General features: G+C 39.6%; 2 protein-coding genes across 6 annotated transcripts in view; one reads left to right on the top strand and one right to left on the bottom strand.

The window, feature by feature from the left end:
* Nucleotides 1-645: 645 nt before the first annotated feature.
* Nucleotides 646-15,054, bottom strand: wdr31 (WD repeat domain 31). Of its 5 annotated transcripts, none has more exons than XM_032516473.1 (10): nucleotides 14,750-15,054; nucleotides 7,376-7,435; nucleotides 6,664-6,796; nucleotides 6,164-6,238; nucleotides 5,821-5,965; nucleotides 5,141-5,241; nucleotides 4,882-4,949; nucleotides 2,409-2,550; nucleotides 1,602-1,764; nucleotides 646-1,457 (listed from the first exon to the last, which is right to left on the bottom strand). In XM_032516473.1, exons 2-10 carry the CDS (start codon nucleotides 7,420-7,422, stop codon nucleotides 1,255-1,257), a joined length of 1,077 nt encoding a protein of 358 aa, XP_032372364.1. In that variant the 5' UTR covers nucleotides 7,423-7,435; nucleotides 14,750-15,054; the 3' UTR covers nucleotides 646-1,254. The 5 variants fall into 5 exon arrangements, with proteins under 5 accessions (XP_032372364.1, XP_032372360.1, XP_032372359.1 ...); XM_032516469.1 differs by having other exon boundaries at nucleotides 7,376-7,446; XM_032516468.1 differs by lacking the exon at nucleotides 14,750-15,054 and adding an exon at nucleotides 11,188-11,316.
* The window catches only part of LOC116689828 (guanine nucleotide-binding protein G(q) subunit alpha), a 22,666-nt gene continuing 9,114 nt past the window's right edge, over nucleotides 11,944-25,495 (top strand). Inside the window, exons 1-2 of the mRNA XM_032516474.1 lie at nucleotides 11,944-12,291; nucleotides 24,205-24,389. Coding sequence (XP_032372365.1) covers nucleotides 12,156-12,291; nucleotides 24,205-24,389 — 321 coding nt within the window. The 5' untranslated portion in view covers nucleotides 11,944-12,155. The remainder of the gene's footprint in view (nucleotides 12,292-24,204; nucleotides 24,390-25,495) is intronic.

Raw genomic sequence — 25,495 nt, forward strand, 5'->3', positions numbered from 1 at the left:
ATGTGTGTAATAACAACAGAGTGAATATTGTAATTACCCCTTGTGGGACTAATAAAGTATACATTATTATAAGGTATTAATTATATTTTTTTATTAGAATTTGCTAGCTAAACTATAGAGGTCTGGATTATTAACCATAACCAATAGTTTTTAATAGCACAGTATTAAAAAAAATCTAATACCTCAATCAATGATGAATGTTGATCAAAGAATATCTTAACTGGTAGAAGAGTTTATATATGATGATGTGTAGGTCGAAAAGCAGCTTTCTTCTGTATTTTTAATATATTTTATACCCATTTGTTTATTCAAACACTATTTTATTAAAAACAGGGAATTACTCGGGTATTTTGCATAGTAATTTTTAAATTTAAAATAAATTGGATATCAGCATCATTCATCAGCTATCGGCAGCTTCAGTTCAAAAACATCGGAATATGTATCTTTAAAAAACATGAATAGAATTTTACCTAAAATAAAAAGCTAACTTTTATACAGTCTTGTGTCATAGGTATTCATTTGGTCCAACACTTGACAGGTTAAAGCTAAAGTACCAACTAATCAATGGTTATCAACATACACGTGTTTAGCATTACTCGGTTTAGTGATAAAAACAACCACGTGTTTTACAAATAAGACTGCAAGTCTGACTGCACCTACTAAGTTTTACCCAGCTAAAGTCATAGTACAGCTGACCAAATAGCTGATTTTGCTGCTCTAAGAGTGCTTCCTCATCACAACACTACTCCTGCCCCGTTAGGATGTCCTCCAAACATGTAATCAACACCACCAATAAAGGCAATACAACATGAAGCATCTCCTCAAATCCACCTAGCTGAAGCAGAGTACAAAACCAAGAGTAAACCCCAGCTATTCTGGTTCTGTCCAAGAAGGCAGTAATCCAAGCAGGATCACTTAGATTTTTATAGTCTCATCACTTAATGGGTAATGTGACTTACAGACCATTCCCCAAGAAGAGCAGCTACGATGGGCATCCAGGTGGCGTGGCTGGACAAAAGGTGCATCCTCCGTACATGTCATTATTATCCACTCCTTTTCTTACTGATCTCTTCTGTCATTATTCACTGTATGGCTGTCTAGTAAAGCAAAAGTGTCTATAGAAATATGTAAAATTGTAAAAATAAAAAAAGCACTGACATGACGTCCATATCCAGTGATACTGCTCGCAGAGTCATTGGCCGTTGGCAGGTCTGGGTTATGAGCATACGAGTCACACCAGGCTCTTCTGGGCTGTCAGAAGCGTGCTACAACTTTCATGTCCAGGCTACCAGCTCCACCTAAACCTTCCCCAGAAACCTGAGCCTGGTTTGATCCCTGGCCCACCTGGATATGGTGGAGACCGTTGTTGAAGCTGGCACACAGCAGATCGGCGGAGTCAGTGGGAGCCAGACAAATTAGTGGCCCAGCACTATCCAGAGACAAGGTCCCTAAACAGACTGAAAGAGGATGGCGGCGAGAGGGTTGGAGGAGAGTTAGTGTTAAAAGACTACACACCCAAACCGTGTCTGTATATGTGCCCATGTGTGCATTTGTGTTTGTCTATCTGTATATCAATGTTTCCGGCAATGAGTGGATTTTACCTGCTGTGTTCTGATCCCAGATTTTAATGGAACAGTCATGGGAGGATGTTGCTACCTGAGCTGTGCCACTAGGAGGTGTAGGCAGAAACATACAGCAGGCGGTGGTCTGGACATGACCTCTGTACTCCACAACTTTACAGCCGGGCTGCCGCAGGTCCCAGAGCTAATACACAGACACAACTCCACTGAGAACAAATGACAAAGCTCAGAAGTTCCAAAACTAATTATAGACCACCAGAGACTAACAAAACTACCTCTAGTATTAATAAATCCATACTTTGTCAAGGCTCTGTTGGAAACAGGGTGTTCCCACATGAAGAGTAACTTTGTGTAGAAGCAAGGCGATGTTCAAAACCAAACTAGTACAGTAGTGTAATAAATGCCTGTCATATATTTAAAACAAAACAAAATTTTTTACTAAACTGGACTGTAGAACAGAATCACTGGTGATTGGTCAAATAGGATTAACTTCATATTTGACTCCCTTGGCTACTTTTTGGAAGACAGATTAGACAGGAAACGGGTCTAGCTGGTGGTGGAGTCAAACCCACAAGGTAAACATACAGAGACTATCTGCACAAGAGAAACGTCTAAATATTGTTTTGTTTGAGAAAAAAAAATTAAGAACTAGTATTAACTGAGTAGCTAGCCACTGGGCTTCCTGCTTCATGAGTGCATCCTATCACACCTCTAAATGCGTAAAAATTGTATTTTCCAGTTGAAAACCAGACAAAAGGTAACCTGCTCACAGCCTCAACATATCCGCCATTTACATCTTATCACACAATACACCTCCAATGTTCTCACCGTGGCTTCAGCGCCCTGGCCTCCAAAGCCGTTGCTGCTGGACACCAAGTAGTTGCCATTTGCCGAAACGTCACAGTGGGTCTGGATGTATTGCTTGGCTGGAAAGGTATTGGTCACCTGCCATGCGCGGCTGTCCCACACCCTGCGCACATACCAAAACATCGCTGTAGAAATACAAGCTTATCATCCAAAACATAACATTAAACCAGTTACGATGTCAAAAGCAGTGGACACATCTGACTTTTAGATAGTTAGATTGAATTGTTTCCTAAATAATGGAGAAATTGTGATGCTACGTTGGTTTTTTAAAAGTGTACTCTTTTCTTACCTTTTTTTTTTTTTTTTTTTTTTATTACTTTTCCACACATAGACAAATAGTACTTCAACAGATGCACATCAAATATACATCATATCCTCATATCACAAACATACACAGCATATCAATGCATGTCTATATCCACACCACACAGATGTTTTATTGTACATCTATCATCAAAATGTAACTTTTTCTTTTTTTTTTTGTAAATATGAAAAGAAGAAAAAGAGATAAAGAACTATATCATGGAGAGTAGTTTTCCTGTTTACTAGTAGCTAGAGAACAAGGTCAGGTCTTTGAGATGTTGCATATTTGGTCCATTTTTCCCAGCACAGAACAATTTCCATCCATGTGTTTAAGGTAGGGATCTCGTGTGACAACCATTTTTTGGTAAAGCTCTTCTTTACAGCCACCAACAATATATTCATTAAATATTTTTCCTTTTTTAACCATTCTTGAGGTATATATCCAAAATATAAGGTTTTACTATCAAATGGTATAACATATTCAAAAATACATTGTAAGGCATTATGTATTTCTCTCCAATAACCCTTAATGACAGAGCAATCCCAGAAGACATGGTAATGGTTTGCATTTTGGTTTCCACAATTTCTCCAGCATATAGATGCATTGCCACCATGATATGACTTCTGAGAGGGTGTGATAATCTTACCTTTTTTTCTAACATATGTATAAATGAAAAGAATAAACATATAGCAGCTAAAAGTACAAACAGCCAAATTTAATATTGACAGATTAAAGCTATAGTGCGTAGTTTCTGTCGCCCCCATGAGGAATTCTAAGTAATGACAACAACATTGTCGATACAGCCACATGATACAAGCCGTCCGTGATTGCGCAAAGCCCCCACCCCTCCTCCACTCAGTTGCTTGTAGCGAAGGAGAACATGAAAGATTAAAAAAAAAACATGATGGACTCTTCAGACGGGGCAATTATTGTCATTCAAGTTTCTGCGTGCCACAGTGGCCGGATGACAATCCTTTGAACATAGCCATACTGAGAAATACAGAGAGAGTTTTGTAGATCTGATAGTCTTAATTAATTATTATTATTAATTATTTATTGGCAATGGCTGGAATGTAACAGACGTTTCAAAACTTACACGCTAAAGCTTTAACAGTATACTGTAGATAAACAGTTCATCATCCATGTTTGCTGTAATACTGGGTTAGCTATGGCAGTTGTCAAGTGCTTCTCAATATATTTATATCGGCCAAATTCTGCTTAAATACATAGCAGGATCTATCCTCCAAATGAGTCAAAAGTGTGCCTAGTATTCAATCATCTGATGATGACAGCATGCATAGAAAAAGAAAACACCTCTTCTTTATAAACATCCAAGTTTTAAGTATACAATTGCCAGTGTCTTGTACAGGTGGAATAAACATGTTCAGCATGATTTATTCCAAACAAACGTTGGCTGCATGAGGTGAAGTCAGAGTCGAATGTTCAAGGAGCTGTTGGGTTAAGGGTAGAGATGTGTAATCACTACATTCCCCCAGACTAAGAGAAGCTAATGTACAGTAACAAGCACAACTATGTTAACCTGGTGTATTAGCTAAATCACATAAACTTGAATCTCATATCTCATATCACTCACTACTGCAAGTATTTACAATTTAGTTTAACAGACTTTGCTCATTCTCCTTTTCCCATCAACTGTGCAAAAGTGCATGCCCTGCCACTTTCTGAAAGTAAAAGGCCTTTGGTATTTTAATTAACCATCCTAGGTGCAGATACATTTTGGCTGACCTTGGCTGAACTGTAAACGGTTAGATGAATGAATGTTTTTTGTGACCTACTGATTGAAGTCCAGGTAAAGATAACATGTCAGTGAAAGTGAGACAGTGAGCGCTCAGTCTCAGTGTCACTTTAATGTTATACTTATTGTAGTTTTGACGCTGCATTGTTACCAAATGAGGAGCATTCCATGACTGATTATAATTGTTGTAAAGGTATCACACTTTCATCACAACACCTTTTTTCTATACATTTTCCTATAAAGTAAAAACAAGTCAGCACATTTCACATTACCAACAGCAACCAAACTGAATGTCCAATGAATTTTCTTGCTATGCAGCAGATGGCACATGTGCATCTACAGTAATATTCTTGCAGAAGCCAATCTTTCTGTACCTTATGGTCTTATCCTCGGAGGTCTGAGCTATAGATGAGCTGCCAGGAATCCAACACACATGAGTCACCTGGACAGAGAAGAAAGGAGAGTGGAAAAGTTTAAAGCCTGCAGGGCATGAACTAGGAAAAACAGTCAGATTGTCTGGCTTATTGATTTGATTCTTTTTCTTACATGCTCAGGTACACACCTAAGGCGATGACTGAAACAATTCTTAGTACAAGGTTGTGTGCACACAAAAGCACATACTATTATTCTCACCAGGTTTCTCGAAATGTTGTGTCTCTGTTCACATTTTGCAGATTCTATATCCCACAGGCACATCCAGTTGTCACGAGAACCAGTGCAAAGCTTTCTCCCATCTACAAACCACAATAAAAACAGTCCCATATGATCAGTGCAGATCAGTAATCTGAAATAAATGACAATGTGCATACAATTACAAAACCACATTAAAAGGCAAAAGCCCCTAAAGCTTCAGGACTTGTCAAAACGTTATGTTAAAATATATGAAACATGAGAGAATTGTTCCCATTGTTAAAACAATTGTATCATCTGAGACAATAAACATTGTCCAGTCAAAGTTGATAATAGATAAGATATCAATGCTTGCATTCAGGATAGGTGGCAGGTGGATATAATACTTTATTTACTGTAGCAGTATCTTGATTGACTACAGCAAGGGCTAGGATATTCCTTCAGCCTTCAAATACTATCCAGCTTGTCCAGACGTCTCCATCTAAAGTTACATCTATACCCAGGTGGCCTGATGGTGGGAATTCTTGTTAAAATATGTACTCATGTCTGAGGACAATCTGCGTGTGTGTGTGTGTGTGTGTGTGTGTGTGTGTGTGTGTGTGTGTGTGTGTGTGTGTGTGTGTGTGTGTGTGTGTGTGTGTGTGTGTGTGTGTGTGTGTGTGTGTGTGTGTGTGTGTACGTACCAGGGCTGATAGCTAGTCCATTGACCACCAATTCATGCCCACAAAATTCCTGAATAGGTTCGTCCCCCTGGTTTAGGTCCCACATCAGAACAGTCTTGTCCCGTGAGGCACTAAAGATCCATGTACTGCCTGGATAGCACACCACCTGGCCAATAGATGGAGGCAGAATTATCAGGAGACAATGTGTGAGTTCTAAACAGTGACACACCTTTATCTGTTTCCAAACACACAGAATCAGCGTCCAAAATTATTTTTTTCTGTCCGCCAGCCAAACGGCTTGGGACTGTTCAAAGTTTAGTAGTAGATGGTGCTGATTTTGGACCCTGCTCAGTATTAATGTTACCTTGGTAACCTCTCGGTTGTGACCCTGGAAGGACTGACACATTCGGCCTTGTTTCCAGTCATACACCACCACAGCCTATAGGGGCACACACACACACACACAATCATTTCATGTTTAACTATTTTTCACAGAAATCAAATGGTAAATGGCTATATTTAAATAGCGTCATTATCCAAAACGCTTAACAAGGTTTTTGCCGCTTAGTCACCCACTGACGTGCACACGCCAAACCCATGGCAAAGAGCTACCACGCAGGGTGCTGACCTGACCATCGAAAATTATTTGAGATTCTGTGTTTTGCCCAAAGACACTTCAACATGTGGACAGGAAGAGGAGGGGATCGAACCGCCAACCTTGGGATCATGACACTTCTTGTTATACTATGTAAATGAAAATGTATAATTTCAGTCTTTTTCTTGCATTAGGCATTCTAATGAGAAACTATTACACTGGTTCATTTATCACCTGAACCTTTCCAAAGGTAAGTTACAAGAATTTACCTGGTCACTCCCACCAGAAACACACAGATCTGGGCTGAGATTAGTGACAGTGTTGGTGGACCCTTGATGGGCAGGTTCATACTGTACCACCTGACTGTCAAAGGTATTTTCTGCCTTCTCCCCCTGAGATGCCCTGCACAGGAAACACCAATTAGAAAGAAAAAATCACACCTTTACAGGCTGCAGTGCTAAAACTCTTCTGCTTAAGATGAATTATTGAAGAAATGACTGTTACCACTTTTAATGATGATATTTCTCATGTAGACATACAGTACAACTAAATAAATATACTAATACTACACTGTATGTACTAATATAATCTTCATATAGCATACAGTAACTTTCTCTCCATGGTACTGTATCTGCTGCTCCCAAAAAATTAGTGGAAACTCTACAGAGAGAAAAATATTTTTCGAAAGATTCAATAAAGTGATTTTTTAACCATATGTTCCAGCAGCTGTCTCACTATTGAGAACTTATTGAAATTTTGAGTGAGTTTATTTTTTGCATCTTGAGTAGTTCCTTGATTTCCAATAAGCACCGTATTGTGAACAATGATCATCAATGATCACAACAACAAAAAAAACTTTAGTGTGCATACTGACTTCCTTGATAGTACTATTTAATTTGTCTCTAATTAGAACAGATTATATACTGAAAACCTGGTTCTAATAGTAGTACTACATGCTGTCTCAGTAATGCACGTGTTTACCTGTAGATGTCAGACCTCTTGCGAAACTTGCTCTGTAGTTTACCCATGTCTGCTAGGTACCTGCAGCCACACTGACACACACATACACACACACGGGCAATGGATTAAGTTATATTGCAACCATACAAATTCAAATTCTATACAAGGGTTCAGTATAAAGCACAATACAATTACAATACAATAATGCAGAACCACAATGAATGTTTCAAAGTATATAATTGATTTTAAATAAAAAACCTCAAGAGGAAACCTCAATGCTTTGACTTGCCGCAAATGTATCACTGTATATTATCAACTCCCAGCCAATACCATTCTGTATGGTACTATTTAAGGCTCACTATATATCACTCATCCCAACGTAAGTACACAGCCTCTTTCTGCAAAATACCAGTCTACGAGGAGAGATTAAACCACACGTTCCCAGGCAAACACTAGTTTCTCTCTTTCTCTCGCGCACACACACACACGCACACACACACACGCACACACACGCGCGCGCACACATACACGCGCGCGCGCATGCACGCTCCTCCCTCGTTATCCTGGCGTACTCGTCAAACAATCGGCAGGAAGGAGAGGGCTCAAATCCTATTAGAGCCGCATCATTACTGTCACAAGGAATTAGTCGCTCGAAAACACCTGCTATGAACTGTGCTGGCAATTATTATGTAACAACACCAAGGGATTTTAACCGAAGTTACAAATGAAAAATAGTTCATGACTCGTAGTAAACAGTCCTGGAGATACGTGAAGCCTGGTTTCTTACCTGTCACTGGCAGGCGTGGTCGCTTTGTGAAGCTGAAGCTGTGTGGCTAGCTCGCTAGCATGCTAACTAATCTTTACCTGTCATGCCAACATAGATTAGTGCACTAGAAGCACCAAAACGTGTATATGCAAACGTTAAAACTTGGTAGAGTCGTTGTCGCAACGACAGAGAAGCGTTTCCCACAGACTGCCATGATAGTAAGTTGTCCTAACTGCGTGGGAAAGTAGACAGAAGTGTCTTTTAACTACAACAGACCCATCCCTCTCTCCGTAGCGACGCTTTCTCGTATCCAGGCGAGGGCGAGGTCACGGGGCAGGAAGTAATCGCAAGCGTTCTCTTACAAAATAAAAGTTTGATTTACTATTTACTTTTTTGACTGTTTCAATTCTGAACGTTTAGCTCCCCCATCTACAATTCACTTGCATTCAATACAAGTGCCCAGTTTTGCTGGTCATGTGTCCAAGTTATTAACTAAGTTGTGTGCACATCAGACCATTCATTTCTTTTTTTCCTCCATTGGCACATCTACACCAATGGCTTGCTGCTGGATTAAAGGTGCTTTAAAGGTTGCCATTTAAAGTATTTTCAAACAAAATGAGACTACCTTGCCCCTCACTCCTCTTCATCCCGTCCCCCCGCCCTCCCTTCTGTGCTTCCGTACACTTATTTGTGCAGCTATTGACACATGTTGGTTGTCCACTGCATATACTGTTATTCAGACAATTTACAAATAATTCATGTTTTTCTCTGTGAGTTTTAACAAATCTATGAAAGCCATTTGTACCCTGCACTGCGATGAAATCATCGTCTGAAGTACAACCAACAACCCAAGCTTTTCTTTCCTGATATCATAAATGTATCAGTGTTCATTTTCTATCCTCACACTGCCCAAAGTCAGAGAAAGCTGCAAGAAAGCTGTTTTTTTATGTTGTTGAAATGTAAGACCAAAGTAAAGATTATACAGTATGTATATGTATTATGTATAACAATACATTTGACTGGAAAAAACATGAAGTTCAAACGTGAACAAAATCTTTACATTTGAAATTGGATTTTTTTTTTTGAAAAATAAACTGGGATGATGTGGTTTTCAGTCAACAACATAATGCATTTGTTTAAAAGGGAAACTTGACTTTAAATAAGATTATGCTGAACAGCACATGACAGGTTAAAATTGTATTGACCTGTATCTGGGTGCCTCTCTACAGGCACAGGTTGACTGGCTCCCCAAGCTGGATGTCTGGGACGAATCAGAAGGTCCCTGGACAGCTAACATTAATTCTACTAGAACTTTTTTATATAATTTTTTTCTTTTATTGCCATGTATTCATGTGCTTCAATGTAGCTCAGATTTTAGTCAGAAAAGTTAAGACTGGCTTTGATTTCATGAGATGGATTTAAGCATTGCATTACAAGCAATTAAGCACCGAGTCACTGGGATGTCCCCCTGTAAATGGTCTAAATGGACCACTTAGGTTACAATCAACAGTGTTCAATGGGGAGATGACTTCAATTCTAACTTTTTGTTTGCAGCAAATGGTTTAAGTAAGTGTGACTACAGTTAAACTGTTGAAATATATTGTCAGCCATTTTACTGCAAAATATCGTTTATTCTAATCACATGATGGTATTTTAAACAAAACATCATACATTTCAATGCTTAGTGGTTTCCAAATTTGAATATGTAAGACTATTCTAGTTACCTGTTTCACGATAAGTATTTTCTTTGTGTATACAGTGGTTTGTCTTCTGAAGGGTCTATTATTATATAATGGTATTGCTTCCTTCACTTGCATGACACAGTACTTGTCAGTCAAGTAAGGCAAAACAAAAGCAACTCACAAAGGCCCGTGCTCTCACTTCACCAATCCCTATCTCTGACTTGATGATGCAAGATCCATTTGTCTCACCCACACTGTCACGAGGATTTATGTAGAGATGTACAGTATGTCACACACTGCTGAAAACACTTAGATTATGCTGTAGTAATGCTGATCTTTTATGATGCAGTTCAAAAGTCCTGAACTTTGCCCCTGTGAATATCCATCTGCTAATTAGACTAATATGTATTTTTCCATTTGAAGGTTTTTAGGGCCTTAAACACAAAAAGCCTTCAAACCAAAACTGGCCTATAAAAGAGGGTGAGTGCTCATTATACAGCCATGGCTCTGGACCTTTATCTGATTGGGATCCAAATGAGAAATTCAGTAAGTTGCTAATCCAATTCAATAGGATAGGCCGGAGAAGTCCATTGTTGATCCAGGAATCCCGCAGAGCGCGCAATCCGAAACAACACGCAATAATGTATTGACTTAAAATAAAATGATTGACTATCCTTCCAAAAATGTGTGAGTATAGCCAATTGTTTGGTTGTGAAAAAGGCAGAAGTATAAAAAACGCTGATTGACAGTGATAATACTAATGGCTCAGGCAGAACAGTCAGTGTGGATGGTCATAATGGAACAACTGTGGATGTGTGATATGGCCCCTCTAACATCCATCTACTTTTCATTTCATCAATCTGCAAGTGGGTGGGCGTGTTGTTAGAATATTGTGACTAACAACTGCTGTGGAACTCTCTGGATTTTTAAAGGCACATGGCACATATGATCTACATACAATTAACAATTACACTGCATGTATTATGATTTACTTGAGACAGAGATTAAACTCTATATTTTGAGGCTGTCTTCACAATACCAATCTAAAACAAGAAACCACTGACAATGGGAATAATTACTGGACTGCATACAGGTGTTATTGTGCCCAGTGTACACTAGATTCTGTGCTATGTGACCTCCACTGGTTGTCATGCAATCACAAAATATACATACAAAAATGAGTTGTAGCCTATTTGGAGAAAATGATATACTGCCATAAACTGTTTTCCAATAAAATACGTCATACAGTGTGACTGCGATTACCCTCCCTACAAAGTCAGCACAACACAAGTTAAAGTGGAATTGTCCTGCCCACGCCCATGGAGATACGAGTTCGCTTCTCCATTCATACATATTTTCTATTGCACAGGTTGGGGTATAAATACTTGTGTGGCGTTTGGTGGACGTGACACTCCCCCCTTGTCGATGGGAGGCCGACGTCACCCTTCCAGCGGAGGAGTGGATGGCCTCTGTAATAAAAATACATAAAGAGAATTTGAGGAAAAGGAGAAGATTGGCTGGGAGGAAAAAAAAAAAGCAACAACACGGCGTTTATTCAGTTCTTCTCACCCCGCTGAAGAGCCGTGGATGTCAACGCCTTTTAACACAAACCGGGATCTATTTTGGTTGTGGCATCGACAGCTCCGGCTGAAATGCCATGTTATGTGTGGCTTTCTTGGTTTTTTGAGCAGACACAGAGAGAGATAACTGTACTGTATCCCAGCCTAGCGGATTGGAGTGAAAGTCCGCCATATTCTGCCTTACCACGCCCGGGAGTCGAGTCATTGGAAAACAAACGGAAAGCTTTATTCATGTGTTTTTCTCGTAGCCCTCACCCACGGACGATAACTTGAACGCGAGGGGCTTTGCTGATTGAAACACAACAACATCGAAGACTTTGATGAGGGTGGCCTGGCACGGATGGCAATGCTTAACGAGATCAAACTGAGCGGTAGCCAACGGAGGATGTGTCCTAAAAGGATCTGTTGATCATATTGAGAAGGAAAAGCAGATTGCACCAATTAAGATTGCACAGATTTTCAACTCAAACCGCCTTGGACACTATTTTGAAGCTGTCGGGAAGCCCAGAAAGCGAACCGAAACGGGGGGAGGGGGGGTGGGGGTCAATAATTTCTCAAATATCTAATTTTCCTTTCCACCACAATCTGTGCGCTGTTCAGACTCATTATAAGGGCGTCCACGCGTTATTTCACCACGCGTAGGCCTGTATGAGGACGTCTTTTTTCTCTTCTTTTTTTTACCTCGACAAAGCTGAAATCTGAATGAATCAGTAAAAGGAAAAAGCGGAAAGTGCGTGTTTTTTTAAAAAAAAAAAAAAAAAAAAAGAGAGAGAATGACCCTGGAATCCATAATGGCGTGTTGCCTCAGCGAGGAGGCAAAAGAAGCCAGGCGGATCAACGACGAGATCGAGAGGCAGCTCCGCCGGGATAAGAGGGACGCACGCCGGGAACTGAAACTGTTGCTTCTCGGTAAGGTCGACAGAGAGAAACACGGGGGTGGGGGGGATGGGGACATACAAAGCCCAAATTCCTCTTACCAAAAACACCCTTCTCGGGCAGGGGCTGGGGGTCTGATAATGAGGCTTCCCACCTGAGTAAAGTTGGGGAGTGGGTGGTTGAAATACCTGGCCTAGTGAGTTGGGTGCACAGATTGGGTCAGCAGAGGGAGGAGATGCTGCCCAGACTGGCTTGTAGTGTTCCCAGTGTTAAAACCACCTGATTTGAATAACTGCGACCGGTTTGTGTCGAGGAAACAAAAGCTTACTAGTCACCAAGGGCCTTACCTCTCCATGTATTCACTGGACTGACAACCTACAGCCAGGCCTCAAGGGCCCATCCAGGTGGTGTGCTTATGAGTGTGTCAAACATAGGCCGGGCCAAAGTCTAGCGTTTTATTGGAAGTAACCAGTATTGCAGCTTACCACCAACCCTGGCAGTGGTTATAGCACAGATATTAGTCTGGAATGGAATGTCTCCATCACTAACAGCCCTACGTTTTTGTTTTAAAACGCATTCTGTCCTCAAGTTGCCTGCTCCTTATTTGAATAAAGTTGAGTTCCAGCCTACTTTATGCAAATAACGGACCCCCTCAAAAACTTATGAAAATCTTTTAACAGGACCGTAATCGAATGTCAGATTTGGCAAATGCATAGGCTTTTTCTTGCCTAATGTTTTCTGAAACACATTTTGGTGAACTATTTTTGTAAAATAAGAGAGAGTTTCCGCCATGTAGGGTTCGTCCAATCAGGTGCAGCCATTGCAGTTGTAGGAGGGTGTAGCCTGTTTTCTTTGAAATTTATTACTGCTAGTGGCAAGCCCATCAAGCGTCCAATGCTGGGAAGAGGGAAGATCCCTGCAGTCAAAAAACACCTACCACCATTACATCATAGATGTATAGGCTTACCTTTTTCTAACAGTTCCACCTCATCGTCGGTCCAAGCAAATAAATGCCTGGACTTACTATTTACCAATGTTAGTTTGTCTGTATGTTTAACTAACATCCATGATAGGCACATGCATGCCCAGTGAATGCAATGGTCATGTGATATGCACTGTCCAAAGTGTTAATCATGGTGTTAATATAGATGAAGATCATTCGAGATTGACCTGTGTGGATAGAGTTTTTGTTTGAAATGCCATTTAAAAAAACAAAAAAAAAAACGTTTTTGTTTAAAAACGCTTATCTTTTGCTACGTTTGACGTTTTACTAGTCTCTGATTGTTTGGGTTGGCCCTCTAAAACATGGAGACGCAGCAAGAAAGCCATCACTTTACTCATCAGCAGAAGCTGTCACTTGATCACAGCTTGATCACTGCAATTGGCGGCCAGCGGGCCAACTCTAGTCCCCCTATATGTTTAAGTGTACAAATAAATAAGCCCAAATTGTTAAGTTGATCCTTACCGGTTCTTTTATCAGACTAACTTTTTTACATTTTAGTGTAATTTATTATCATCTGCAACATATCCTATTCTCATTGTCGTGGCTGAGCTCCTCCACATAGAAAGCGATATTTGAATGCTCTGGCTGCACAGCTGCTGCTGTGTTTTACCCAAGCACAGCACCACCACCAGCTATTGTGAATTGTTAAAACAAGCTAAAACAAAGCTGTCTGTACCTCAACATGGCTAATTATTATGCACGTCAATGATGTCATCAGACCTTGAAGGTGATGGCGTGAGGAATGAATCACAGCAGCAGCAAAGGGAGGACAAGAGGACAGGAAGGATGAACATACTGATTGATGTCTGTGTCCTTCATTCTTTTAAACTTCACTCAGTATTAGGAATATGAGATTTTAGTCCTGTTTTGAATTTATTCATTTTTTCAAATAACCGTTTTTTGTAAAAGCAATTATTTAGTAATGAAAAAGAACCAATATAAGTATCCACAACAAACCAAACTGATAAGCAATAAGCCTATGGAGAAGAATATATCGATAAAACCCTAACGATACCCATCCCTTTAATTATGATTTAAAATGTGGTGCCGCATTGTGACAAGTGTACATACATAATGAGAATAGTGCAAATGTTACGGTCTAAAAAACAACTCAGTTATAGTAGTTGTTGGCAACCAACATCTCTTACTGGGCCCCCATTCAGAGCAGTCTAGAACCGGACCTGGTTGGAAGCATGCTGTCCTAGAGGCTTGTATGATGGTATGTCACCTACCTTCAAATAGGCTACATTAATTATTCATTCTCAAACAAATTGAATCATCAATCAAAAGCATGCAACAGTACATAGAGTTTAAATAGACTCCCAATCATAACATAACAGTGCCACAAAAATCTTAAAAACTTTTAAATTATCTCATGGTACCTGTGCATTTTTACAGTGTGGGCGTGTGTTATTGGGTGGGTGTTTATCCTGTCCAGAAGTATTTGTCATACTGGAGAAATTTGAGGAAAACAAGTCATCTACTCACCATCCCGTTTATAATTAGCTTTGCAACGAAAAGCCCATTAGTTGTGATGACCGTGGCTGTGGAGAGCAGTGTTAGAAACCTCTCTTTCTGATACAGTGCCCTTCTCTCTCAGGCCCTTAGAAAATGCATGGAGGAGAAGGTGGTGGAGCAGGCTGGGATATAAGATCACATCATCCAGACTACTTTCTGAAAAGAACATGCAGGGGTTTTGCCTCTTTTGGGATAAAGGTTTCCCCTTTGCCCTCCTGTTGGTACGAAATGATTAAACCAATCCCCCTTAACAGGATTTAAAGGAGCTGACTGCCACTTCCCTTGTTAACTATGGATGAATAATTGTGTTGTTGTTTTCCTCTAATCTCTTTTAATACCCAACAATTTGCCTATTATGCAAACGCATAAACAGCCAATGAACCAAACCTAAAAGTGATGTGTAAGTCTGACTAGGCTAACTGTATTTATTCAATGATTAGTCACTATTCTTGTAATACGAACCATTTGATGGCCCTAATTGATGCTTATTAAATATGTATTTTTTTGTGTAGGAGCTGCTTATCAGGAGGTCCAATCAATATAGGGTGTTAAATTTCAGAGTGGATTCGTAGCAAGCCTCTAATGACAGGAAGCTTACAATTAATGTCTATGAATATTGAGTCACAGGAAAAATGCACTCCATTAAGTAACAAAGTAAAAAGTTTCCAGTAATGATGAACCATATGTATAACATTCTCGTGTCTGAGCTCATGAAATAAGTATGGATTAATTAATTTTTCAGTGAATTAAGAGCTTGAATATATGCTCTGAATTCACTCCACCGCTCCCACTGCTACTGGTGGAGTTAACTGTAGGAAGTTGTGTGTGTGTGTGTGTGTGTGGTCTATATGGCTCCATTAGCCCATATGCTATCTGTGTATTGCCTAAAGTCCCTTGGGATCTGGCACAAAACTCTCCAGTCAAGTTTAGAAGATTCTCAATTATTCAAAATGTCCATCGCTTGGTTATTCACAAATCACCTTGGCTTTTACACTATAGCCTTTTAAACCAACTAATGACTTTGTCTACAGAGACTGGGTACATTGAAACCCACACAACACAACAAATGAGCAAGTTAATACGGAGCCTGCCTGGGGTCAATTCAATTTTATTTATAGTATCAATTCATAACAAGAGTTATCTCAAGACACTTTACAGAAACTTCCTATTTAGGGAGAAACCTTGGGTGGTGAGGAAAACTTCCTTTTAGGGAATAAACCTCCGACAGACCTAGGCTCTTGGTAGGCGGTGTCTGACGGTGCCGGTTGGGGTATTTACAGTCACAAACAAAGATAGTGGAACTATGTCTAGAAGTTCATGGCGTAGCGGGGCACTGCAGGGCGTTACAGGGTGTAGCAGGGCGTAGATGGCCATAGCAGGGCATAACAGTGCACTGACCAGGGCCACGGCAACAGCTGCAATCATGATTTAGGTTCCACCCTAATCCAAGGGGAAAAAAACATAAGGACGTGGGAGATAAGCTCACCATAGCTATGTTAGTATTAGTTAGCATTTCTGGGACATTGATGCACACAGAGGGAAAGAGAGAGGAGAGAGGGTCTGTGTTTTAAAGGAAATCCCTCTGCAGTCTAAAACTATAACAACATAATTAAGAGCCGGTGCAAGGCAAACCTGAGCCATTAATAAGGGTTGGTTGATCTGAGAATCTGACGACTATTATGTCTGTAGCTATACACCCTTCCCCCGCTGGTCTAGACAAACGCTGCAACTCCTCACTCCGTAACTATAAGCTTTATCGAAGAGGAGGGTTTTATCTTTACTCTTAAATGTGGTGACGGTGTCTGCCCCCCGAACCCAGACTGGAAGCTGGTTCCACAGTAGAGGAGCCTGACAGCTGAAGGCTCTGGCTCCCATTCTACTTTTAGAGACTCTAGGAACCATAAGTAACTCTGCATTCTGGGAGCGCAGTGCTCTAGTGGGACAATAAGGTACTAGGAGCTCTTCAACATATGATGGTGCTTGACCATTTAGAGCTTTGTAGGTCAGGAGAAGGATTTTAAATTCAATCCTGGATTTTACAGGAAGCCATTGCAGAGAAGCTAATACAAGAGAAATATGATTTATTTTCTAAGTTTTTGTCAGAACACGCACTGCAGCATTCTGGATCAGCTGGAGAGTCTTAAGGGACTTATTTGAGCAACCTGAGTAAAGAAGTTACAGTGGTCCAGCCTGGAAGTAAAAATGCATGGACTAGTATTTCAGCATAGTTTTGAGACAGGATGTTCTGAATTTTGGCAATGTTACAAAGGTGAAAGAATGCTGTTCTTGAGGTTTGTTTTAAGTGGGATGAATCCTGATAAAAAATAACTCCTAGATTTCTTACAGTAGTGCTGGAGGCCAGGACAATACCATCCAGAATAGCGGTTAATTGAGGTTTGGAAATGTTTAGGGCCAAGCACAATAACTTCAGTTTTGTCTGAGTTTAACATCAGAAAATTATAGGTCATCCAGGATTTTATATAATTTATGTAAGCTTAAAGTTTAGCTAACTGACTGGTTTCGTCTGGCTTGATTGATAGGTATAATTGGGTGTCATTTGCATTACAGTGAAAGTTAATTGAGTGTTTCCTAAAAATATTGCCTAGAGAACGCATATATAAGGAGAATTGGTCCAAACACTGAGCCTTGTGGAACGCCATGGCTAACTTTAGCACACCTGGAGGTTTTGTCGTTAACATGACCATATTGAGATTGATAATAGAAAGAGAAATGAGACTTAAACCAGTTTAGTGCGATGAATTTAATGCCAACTAAATGTTCCAATCTCTGTAACAGATGGAATGATCAATAGTGTTGAATGCAGCACTAAGATCTAGTAACAGAAGTATGGAGACAAGTCCTTTGTCTAAAGCAGTTAGAAGGTCGTTAGTAATTTTCCTGACTGAAAGAAAAATCCTGACTGAAAGTCCTCAAACTATTTCTATGTAGAAAATAACATAACTGATTAGCGACTACCTTCTCAAGGATCTTGGAGAGAAAGGGAATATTAGAAATAGGTCTATAGTTGGCAAAGACCTCAGGGTGAGGTTTTTTTTTCTTTCAGAAGAAGTTTTGTCACAGCTACTTTAAATGACTGCGGTACATAACCTGTTAATAAAGACATATTGATCATATCTAGTAATGGAGTGTTAACCATGGGTAACGCTTCTTTAAGTAGCCTCGTTGGTCTAAGAGACAAGTAGATGAATTAGCTGAAGAGACCTTTGACATTAATTGTTGAAGGTCTATAGGATAAAAGCAGTCTAAGTTTATGTCATGTATTGTTCTTTCTAGCAGTCTTGCATTTAAAGGTGAACGGTTAGAAGTTGAGGAAAAGAGGTGATGCATTTTATCTCTATTATTATAATAATAGTAATAATAATAATGATGATGATGATGATGATGATGATGATGATGATGATGATGATAATAATAATAACAACAATAAAAAGTTAGTGAAATAATAACTAAGTGGTACCAAAACTGTTTCATGTGACCAGAAATTTTGAGTGAAACGAGTTGAACAGACAGACATTCTGACTAGGTGTAACTAATAATATTGCTAATGGCTTACGTTTTCATAATTAGTGCCACCTGTGATTTCCTTTCTATGACAAGTCAAAATGTCTGCTGTAAATAAACACATTGATGTATTTGGGAACAATGAGGCTAGCAAGATGTAGGTTAACAAGATTTATTCCCAAAGCAAAACAGACATAATTTGATTGTCTTTCAAAAGCCTGTATGATAGAAACAGTTATTGAACCACTGACATAACTGATGGACGCGTGCTAGCCAGGGTAGGATACGTGATGTTATGTTTAATCAGAAGATGCTGACAGTCAAAGTCATAGTTTGTGACAACACACACAAATGGACATTTTTTTCAGATTAAAGTGGTCCATAAGAACATAAAGAGCTGGATAAGACCTTTAACCTTAACATATTTCTGTCAGAAAAATGAGACTGCTGTGGAGAGAGAGAATTAATCTGAGACCCTTCCACTGACCCAAAAAATCGAGTAAGTAAAGTCTGAACTCTCTTATTGTATTATCAAGGCTCATTGAGTGAGCTGCTCCTCTGGAGGAGTGGGCAATGTTTAGAGGGCACTCGCCTCGTCGTTGCTTCTGAAATGTGCAGGCGATGGGGGCATTTAACTTAACAGTATGTTTATTTGATCGGAAATGCCTTGTTCGAAGGGAATTACATGTTATATTATGGTAGAAATTATGAATACCATTATACTTAGGTTGGTCTTTTGTCTTTATTATGGGAAAATTAACTTCTCCTCTTTAAGCATGACATTAGGTATGAAGAAATGTAAAGTGATGGGGAACAAAGGAAGAAGAACTCTCAATCACGTAAGCTGAGGTTCCAAACTTGTGCGTTCACGGGAAGTTCAAGATGAATGGAAAAGAGTAGAAAGCAGCAGCTTAGCCAAGTAATGGTGACATAGCAATAGAGACTTTTATGTTTTAGCACATTAGCTACCCTTTGCATATATTTTGCTGTTGACCATCCTCCATATGTACGTTGTTAAGGGATTTTTTTTAGGGATTTTCTACCTTCCAGGCTGCCATCTTTTCAGTTAATTCAGTTGATCATAAACTAATCAAATTCACCTGATCCTTCTTATGAAGTCCATGTTTTGTGGATAATGAATACAATACTTGTAGCTAGAAACGCTTTGCTTCGTTAGAGCATGTTTACTGTACATACACACCACACTACTGAAAGAGCACATGCACAGTGTAGAGGCTCCTAGGATGGTAGTGTATTTTAGTAGCTTATTATTAATTTGAAGTTTACCTCTCAAAGTGGATTGAGATAATGTTTTGTGCGTGCTGAGTCCAAACCTGTTTAGATACTGTTCAGGTGATAAGTCAATTAACCAATTGGTCCATCTCAAATTTGAGTATGTGATGCTTTACTTTGTCATATTTAAAAGTAAACGGAATAAGTTTATTGGGTTTGGACTGTTGGTCGCTGAAAGAACCAATTTGAATGTGTCACCTCAGGTTCTGGTAAATTTATCACAATTGTCTGACATTTTATAGTCAAAATGATTGAGTATATAATTGGCAGATTAATCAAAAAATAATCAGTAGTGTGCTCCTTAAACTTTACCATTGTAGTATACAGTTTTACAGAGGACATGCAGAGTAAAATTGAGAGAGATATATTGCTTTATGTTGATGCATAGTACTTTCTACTTTCTTGTTGCATTCCTACAGAAATTGCATGCATCAGACTTTTAATTTATTTTGCATTAAGGTCTGAAACATCTGTTGACAGTCAAAATAGTTAAACATGAATAATTATCAGGCTTGTCTCCATCTGCTAAATTGATTTAAAATGGTACAATTACAAAGTGGCCCAGCTCCAATCCTCATGAGACTATTGGACCTAGTTTATGATGCCTGGCCCCCTTTTACACACTTGCATACATGGAGAAAATCATAGACAAGTGGGATGGCTGGATTTGAAAATAAATCAGTTTTAAAACATCAGAACAGTTATGAACAATTTAGAATATGGAACTACCTTTGTAGTCACAGAAAACATCTGCTCAACTGTGTTCACATTTTGCACAGCTGGATAATTTTTAAAATCATTGCAGCATGACCGCATGTTTATTCTGCACCGTTTGACTCCAATTTTGCAAATCCTCTTTCAAAAACATTTGCAAAAGTGTTGATCTATTCAATCACTGTCAGCTGCTTTCATCGGCCACATGAAAGCTGCGGGAACAAAGTCTACCGCAACCTTTTAACAAGCTTATAGCAAACACATGGTTGGAATTGTGAAAGGAAGCACTGAATATGTCATATTTATTGTATGAATGCAGCTAAGTTAACAGTGTGTAGCTACAGAAAGTGGAGAATTAGGGAGGCAAACCATTCTTACAACACTGTGCATTATTGACATAGTTGTCCTAATCTGAAATAACTCACACTAAGATTGGGGGACATCAGAATTCTGTTTAATGACGTGCGTTGGTACACGTCTCCGCCTTGTGTTTCGCCTTGAGATTTGCTGGTGCTTGCTAAAGACTGCCAGTCATTAACACTGAATATATGTGACACCGATGTGCGAAACACAAATCATATTCATGTGTTTTCCAGATGTGACTACTGCACAGATACTACAGTCTGTAGTTAGAGAAAGAAATTTCAAGCTTGACTAAAGCATTTTTAAAAGTGAATGTGTTGCAGTGGCCTACCTCTTCTCTGTGTGTTAACTCCCTCCTTGAGGTGCTGCTAAGCTCTCCGTGGTGAATTTGTTTCCTCGTCTTCACTCATGCATTTTTTACAACTAGTGCAGAGCCTGTTCAAAACGGTTTGCTTGGCCTGCGGTATTGCCGCTTGCAGTTTTCTTCAGACCCATTGTACCCCGAAATAACTGGCCACCAACGAACTTAACATGCAACACAACTGCATCCTACTGATTTACTGTGTACTTCTACTTCAGAGGAAAACACTGTACAATTACATTTGAATGCAAGTTTGAATGCAACTCGCCAGCACAACAAGTTACACCTGTCGCAGCACAGCTCAATCAGGCTCATATAGATATTCAATGTGTCGCCTATTTTATTTTGGCCGTCACACATCTGGTAGTAGTAGGCAATAGGTAGTAGTAGGGTTAATCCTGGGTCACTGTATTAGTCTGAAGAGTGACTCAGCAGCCTGGAACACTCATACCCAGCATGCTCGCTGTCTCTCTATCTTTCCCAGTGTCTTTTGTTGGTGTAATAGAGACGATCTATTACGACCCGGATGTGGTCAAGCGATCCTGTAATATTTTAATGAAAATGTCTTTAATATTTTAAGGCATTGCAATCATTTTTCGTATTATACTACATACAGCTGTTAGTTATACAATGGTGTATAACCTTCTCATTTTTCTATAACCCAAGGAAACCTGTATAAAATAATTCATAGCAAAGTATCTTCTAAATTAAGTTGATTCTGAGGATTATTTTCTTGAAAGGGTGGATCCCCAGAAGAAACCTTTAAAAGTAGACTAAGCTGTATTCATTTTGCAACACACAACTGAATTGCAGCATCTCAGTTCCAATTTATCAGTTCGGAGTTGGCAAATGATGCCCTGCTACGTCCTGCTACGCTCTGCGGTGCCCTGCTACGTCCTGCTACGCTCTGCGGTGCCCTGCTACGTCCTGCTACGCTCTGCGGTGCCCTGCTACGTCCTGCTACGCTCTGCAGTGCCCTGCTACGTCCTGCTACGCTCTGCGGTGCCCTGCTACGTCCTGCTACGCTCTGCGGTGCCCTGCTACGTCCTGCTACGCTCTGCGGTGCCCTGCTACGTCCTGCTGTGCCTTGTAACGCTGCACAGTGCCCTGCTATGCTACAAAGAACTACTACAAACTACAATTTTTTGGGACTGTTATTGCCACTCTTCATTCTAATCCCAACCGGTCGTCTGACACCGCCTACCAAGAGCCTGGGTCTGTCCCAAGTTTCTGCCTAAAGGGGAGTTTTTCCTCGCCACTGTTGCTTGCTCTGGAGGAAACTACTAGAACTGTTGGGTCCTTGTAAGTTCTGGAGTGTGGTCTAGACCTGCTCTATCTGTAAAGTGTCTTGAGATAACGCTTGTTATGATTTGGTACTATAAATAAAATTGAATTGAAATGAAATGCAACAATATTTATAAAGGTTTCTATCTATGGTTGAATTTATGAGCCAATCACATTGGTCTTCTTGTGTGAGAGGTAGGATCTCTCCCATTTTCTGAGTTTGAACAGCCACAAGAGGATCGGAACTGTGCCTCACAAGAGCAACCCAGATCCATTCTGCCGTACAAATCCAGAACCTATTGGCGGTATATTTAAGTTTTTGAGATTACTCACTGTTCCACTTGCCTACTTAAAAAAGTGTCTATTTTAGGGTGGATGCTATAAGGCATTAACTCTTGTGCAACACTATTTGTGGCCTGCAACAACAACTACTTGTCATTGAGGTTAATGTATTAGTTAATTATATGTGGGCAGTGTGGGTTGGTAGAAGGCAGGTGGTGACAAGTCTCACCCACCCTTTGGTGCTATGAATTGAGTATTTAACAGTATTGGCATGTAGGACTTAGAAGCAATTGCAAATCAAATACTGTGAGCATAAAAACATTGTCCTGGTACGGTATATTAAAAATAAATCTGTGTCTACAATGTAGTATGTTTAGTTTTAATGAAAATGAATTAGCAACTAAGTTGCTAAAATTAGCATAGCCATACTTTGATATTTCAAAGCCACCGTATCCAACCAAATAAGAAAGTGAAGAAAATGCTTCTGTCTACATGATAGCATTTCCTCATTGTTTCATGCACCTTTTAAAAAAAAAGAAAAAAAAAAGAAAAAAAAAAACCCGTAATTGTGCTAACTCCTGTTTTTTTTTTTTATTACTGCCTTCCCAGCTCATTACAGACTTCTAAATTGGCAACCTTACAAAAGACAAGCCGTTTCTCTAGAGGTTTTGGTATTTTAGCAGTAGTTCAGTATTTAGCTTGGTTTTGTTAAGTGCTTGGTCTGTGTTGTGGGACCACAGAGGGGCTAATTTGGTTAAAATAGAGTTTATATAACATGCAGTATAACATGAGATGGAGTGTAAAATATCCAGACTTTCAGAGACTTTAGGTTGCACTGGAATGCAGCACACATCTCTTGGCCACTGACAATCAAACACACACACACACTCTCACACACTCATTCCTGCCAGCGTTATTCAAAAGTTAGTGGTGATGTAAACTTAAACCTTTCAATTGGTCTGCCAAGATTCTCAGTGAACCAAAGAGAAATTATGCCCCCAGGTCTTAACACCCAAAAAGTCCCTGTTGTCACTGAGAGGAGAGAGATGCTGTTATTGGTCAGTCACCAGACTGAGAGGAAAGTAGCCAGCACATCATATTATATGTGAATGACTGGCTGACTGCATCAGCGAGTGTATCTCTGTGTGTATAATTGTGTAGGCATGTGTCTTTCCAAACAGAATTTTGTGTTACAAAAAGTGTAACCCTTTCCCCTTTGGAAACTCCAAAACTGCATTAATTCATATTTCTATATTATCAATGGATCGAATGACTATGTGTGATGTGAAAATTGTTGTTCCTGTGGATGAACTCAAAAAAATATTACATAACTCTGCAGGTTCCCTCTGCTCTACAGAGCCTTTTTGTCAAGTATTGCTTAAGTTATTAGATTATGTTTAGCTGTCTTTTAGTTTCTCAACTCTAATAAATGTATTGTTTTCTTGTGAAAATACAACTTAATTTTGTTTTATAGTTTCTTTTTGCCCATAGAGGTCCAGGAAATACATAAATTACTAAATGTCCATTTAAGGAGCACGGATGCTGACACAAGAAATGAAATGTGTTGTCTGGTTAAATTACATTCTTTCCTTATCTTTTCTCTCAGGCACTGGGGAAAGTGGGAAGAGCACATTCATCAAACAAATGAGGATTATCCACGGCACCGGTTACTCTGACGAGGACAAAAGGGGTTTTACCAAACTGGTCTATCAGAACATCTTCACAGCCATGCAGGCCATGATCCGAGCCTCAGAGACACTCAAGGTCCCCTACAAATATGAGCACAACAAGGTAAATAAGATCCTTTCTCTCAAGCCATTTCAAATTCCTCAACTGAAAAAGCAACTGTTATAAGGGCTGACAATTAGTTTTAGAAAAAAGACGCTACAAAGTGGCCACAGCGTCTATCTTATTTGGAACAGCCATCCATAATCGTTTCCTGTCCTTTTTGACACTTCCTGTGTCATTTAAGCGCTCCAGCCCTCCATTGCACCCAGTGTGTATTTGTGTTTGCCTGTGTGTTTCAGTAAACTCAAATCCATGTTGAGTGCATATACACACACACACACACACACACACACACACACACACACACACACATATGCATAGCAAATTCACAAGAAATACCTCCCCTACACTACTCACCTAAATTTGACCTCACTTGTAACTATGACTTTATCAGGTCAATTTTGTCACCTTTTTCTCACGTGTAGCCGTAGCTTTGGGAGCTGTGACCTCTAGCAGTTTATTTCCTGTGAGAGTGACAAATGAAAGGCAGCGGAGTATGAGAGGCCGCCTAGAAAATGATTCATACTTCTGTCTTACACACACTATCGTGATCTTACATATTCACTACTATACTCATACACATCCTTGTGTGTGTGTGTGTGTGTGTGTGTGTGTGTGTGTGTGTGTGTGTGTGTGTGTGTGTGTGTGTGTGTGTGTGAGTATAGAAGTGTGTATGAGCGAGTATAGTTGAAAAGGAAGTTGGTATGATCAATCCGGAAGACAGTTTAAATTCTCACTTCCTCATAGGCCAAAGGGGCCATTTTGAGTTACCATTATCCGGTGGGCTTGCTGCTTTGAAAGAACAGCTAACACCAACTCAAGAGGAACAAGGAACATTGAAATCAAGCAGCAGAAACTAAGGACAAAAACAACCTTGTTGGACAAAAATGTCAGGGGTATTTCTTCTCATTTACTTTCTTTTTCAAGGTCAGTTTTTGTTCGTGGAAGTAAATGGTAAGGAGGAAACCACTGCTATCTTTTTTCACTGACACTTTTTATTTTGTTTTTAAAAAATACTAAAATAAACAAACTGTTAGGATCTCTTCATCACATGGTAAAGGAATTATCATTTTTTTCTTTCAATAGGCATATAGATGGAAACCATAAAC

Source organism: Etheostoma spectabile, chromosome 5 (genome assembly GCF_008692095.1).
Source record: "Etheostoma spectabile isolate EspeVRDwgs_2016 chromosome 5, UIUC_Espe_1.0, whole genome shotgun sequence".
Lineage (NCBI taxonomy): Eukaryota > Metazoa > Chordata > Actinopteri > Perciformes > Percidae > Etheostoma > Etheostoma spectabile.

Coding starts and splice junctions, on each gene's coding strand:
- wdr31 (XM_032516468.1), bottom strand. CDS start 11,288: ATGTATTTTTATTACAGAGGCCATCCACTCCTCCGCTGGAAGGGTGAC. Junction 6,797..7,375: donor AAGAGGTCTGACATCTACAG/GTAAACACGTGC, acceptor TTTCCTGTGCAG/GGCATCTCAGGGGGAGAAGG. Junction 5,966..6,163: donor ACAACCGAGAGGTTACCAAG/GTAACATTAATA, acceptor TCTATTGGCCAG/GTGGTGTGCTATCCAGGCAG.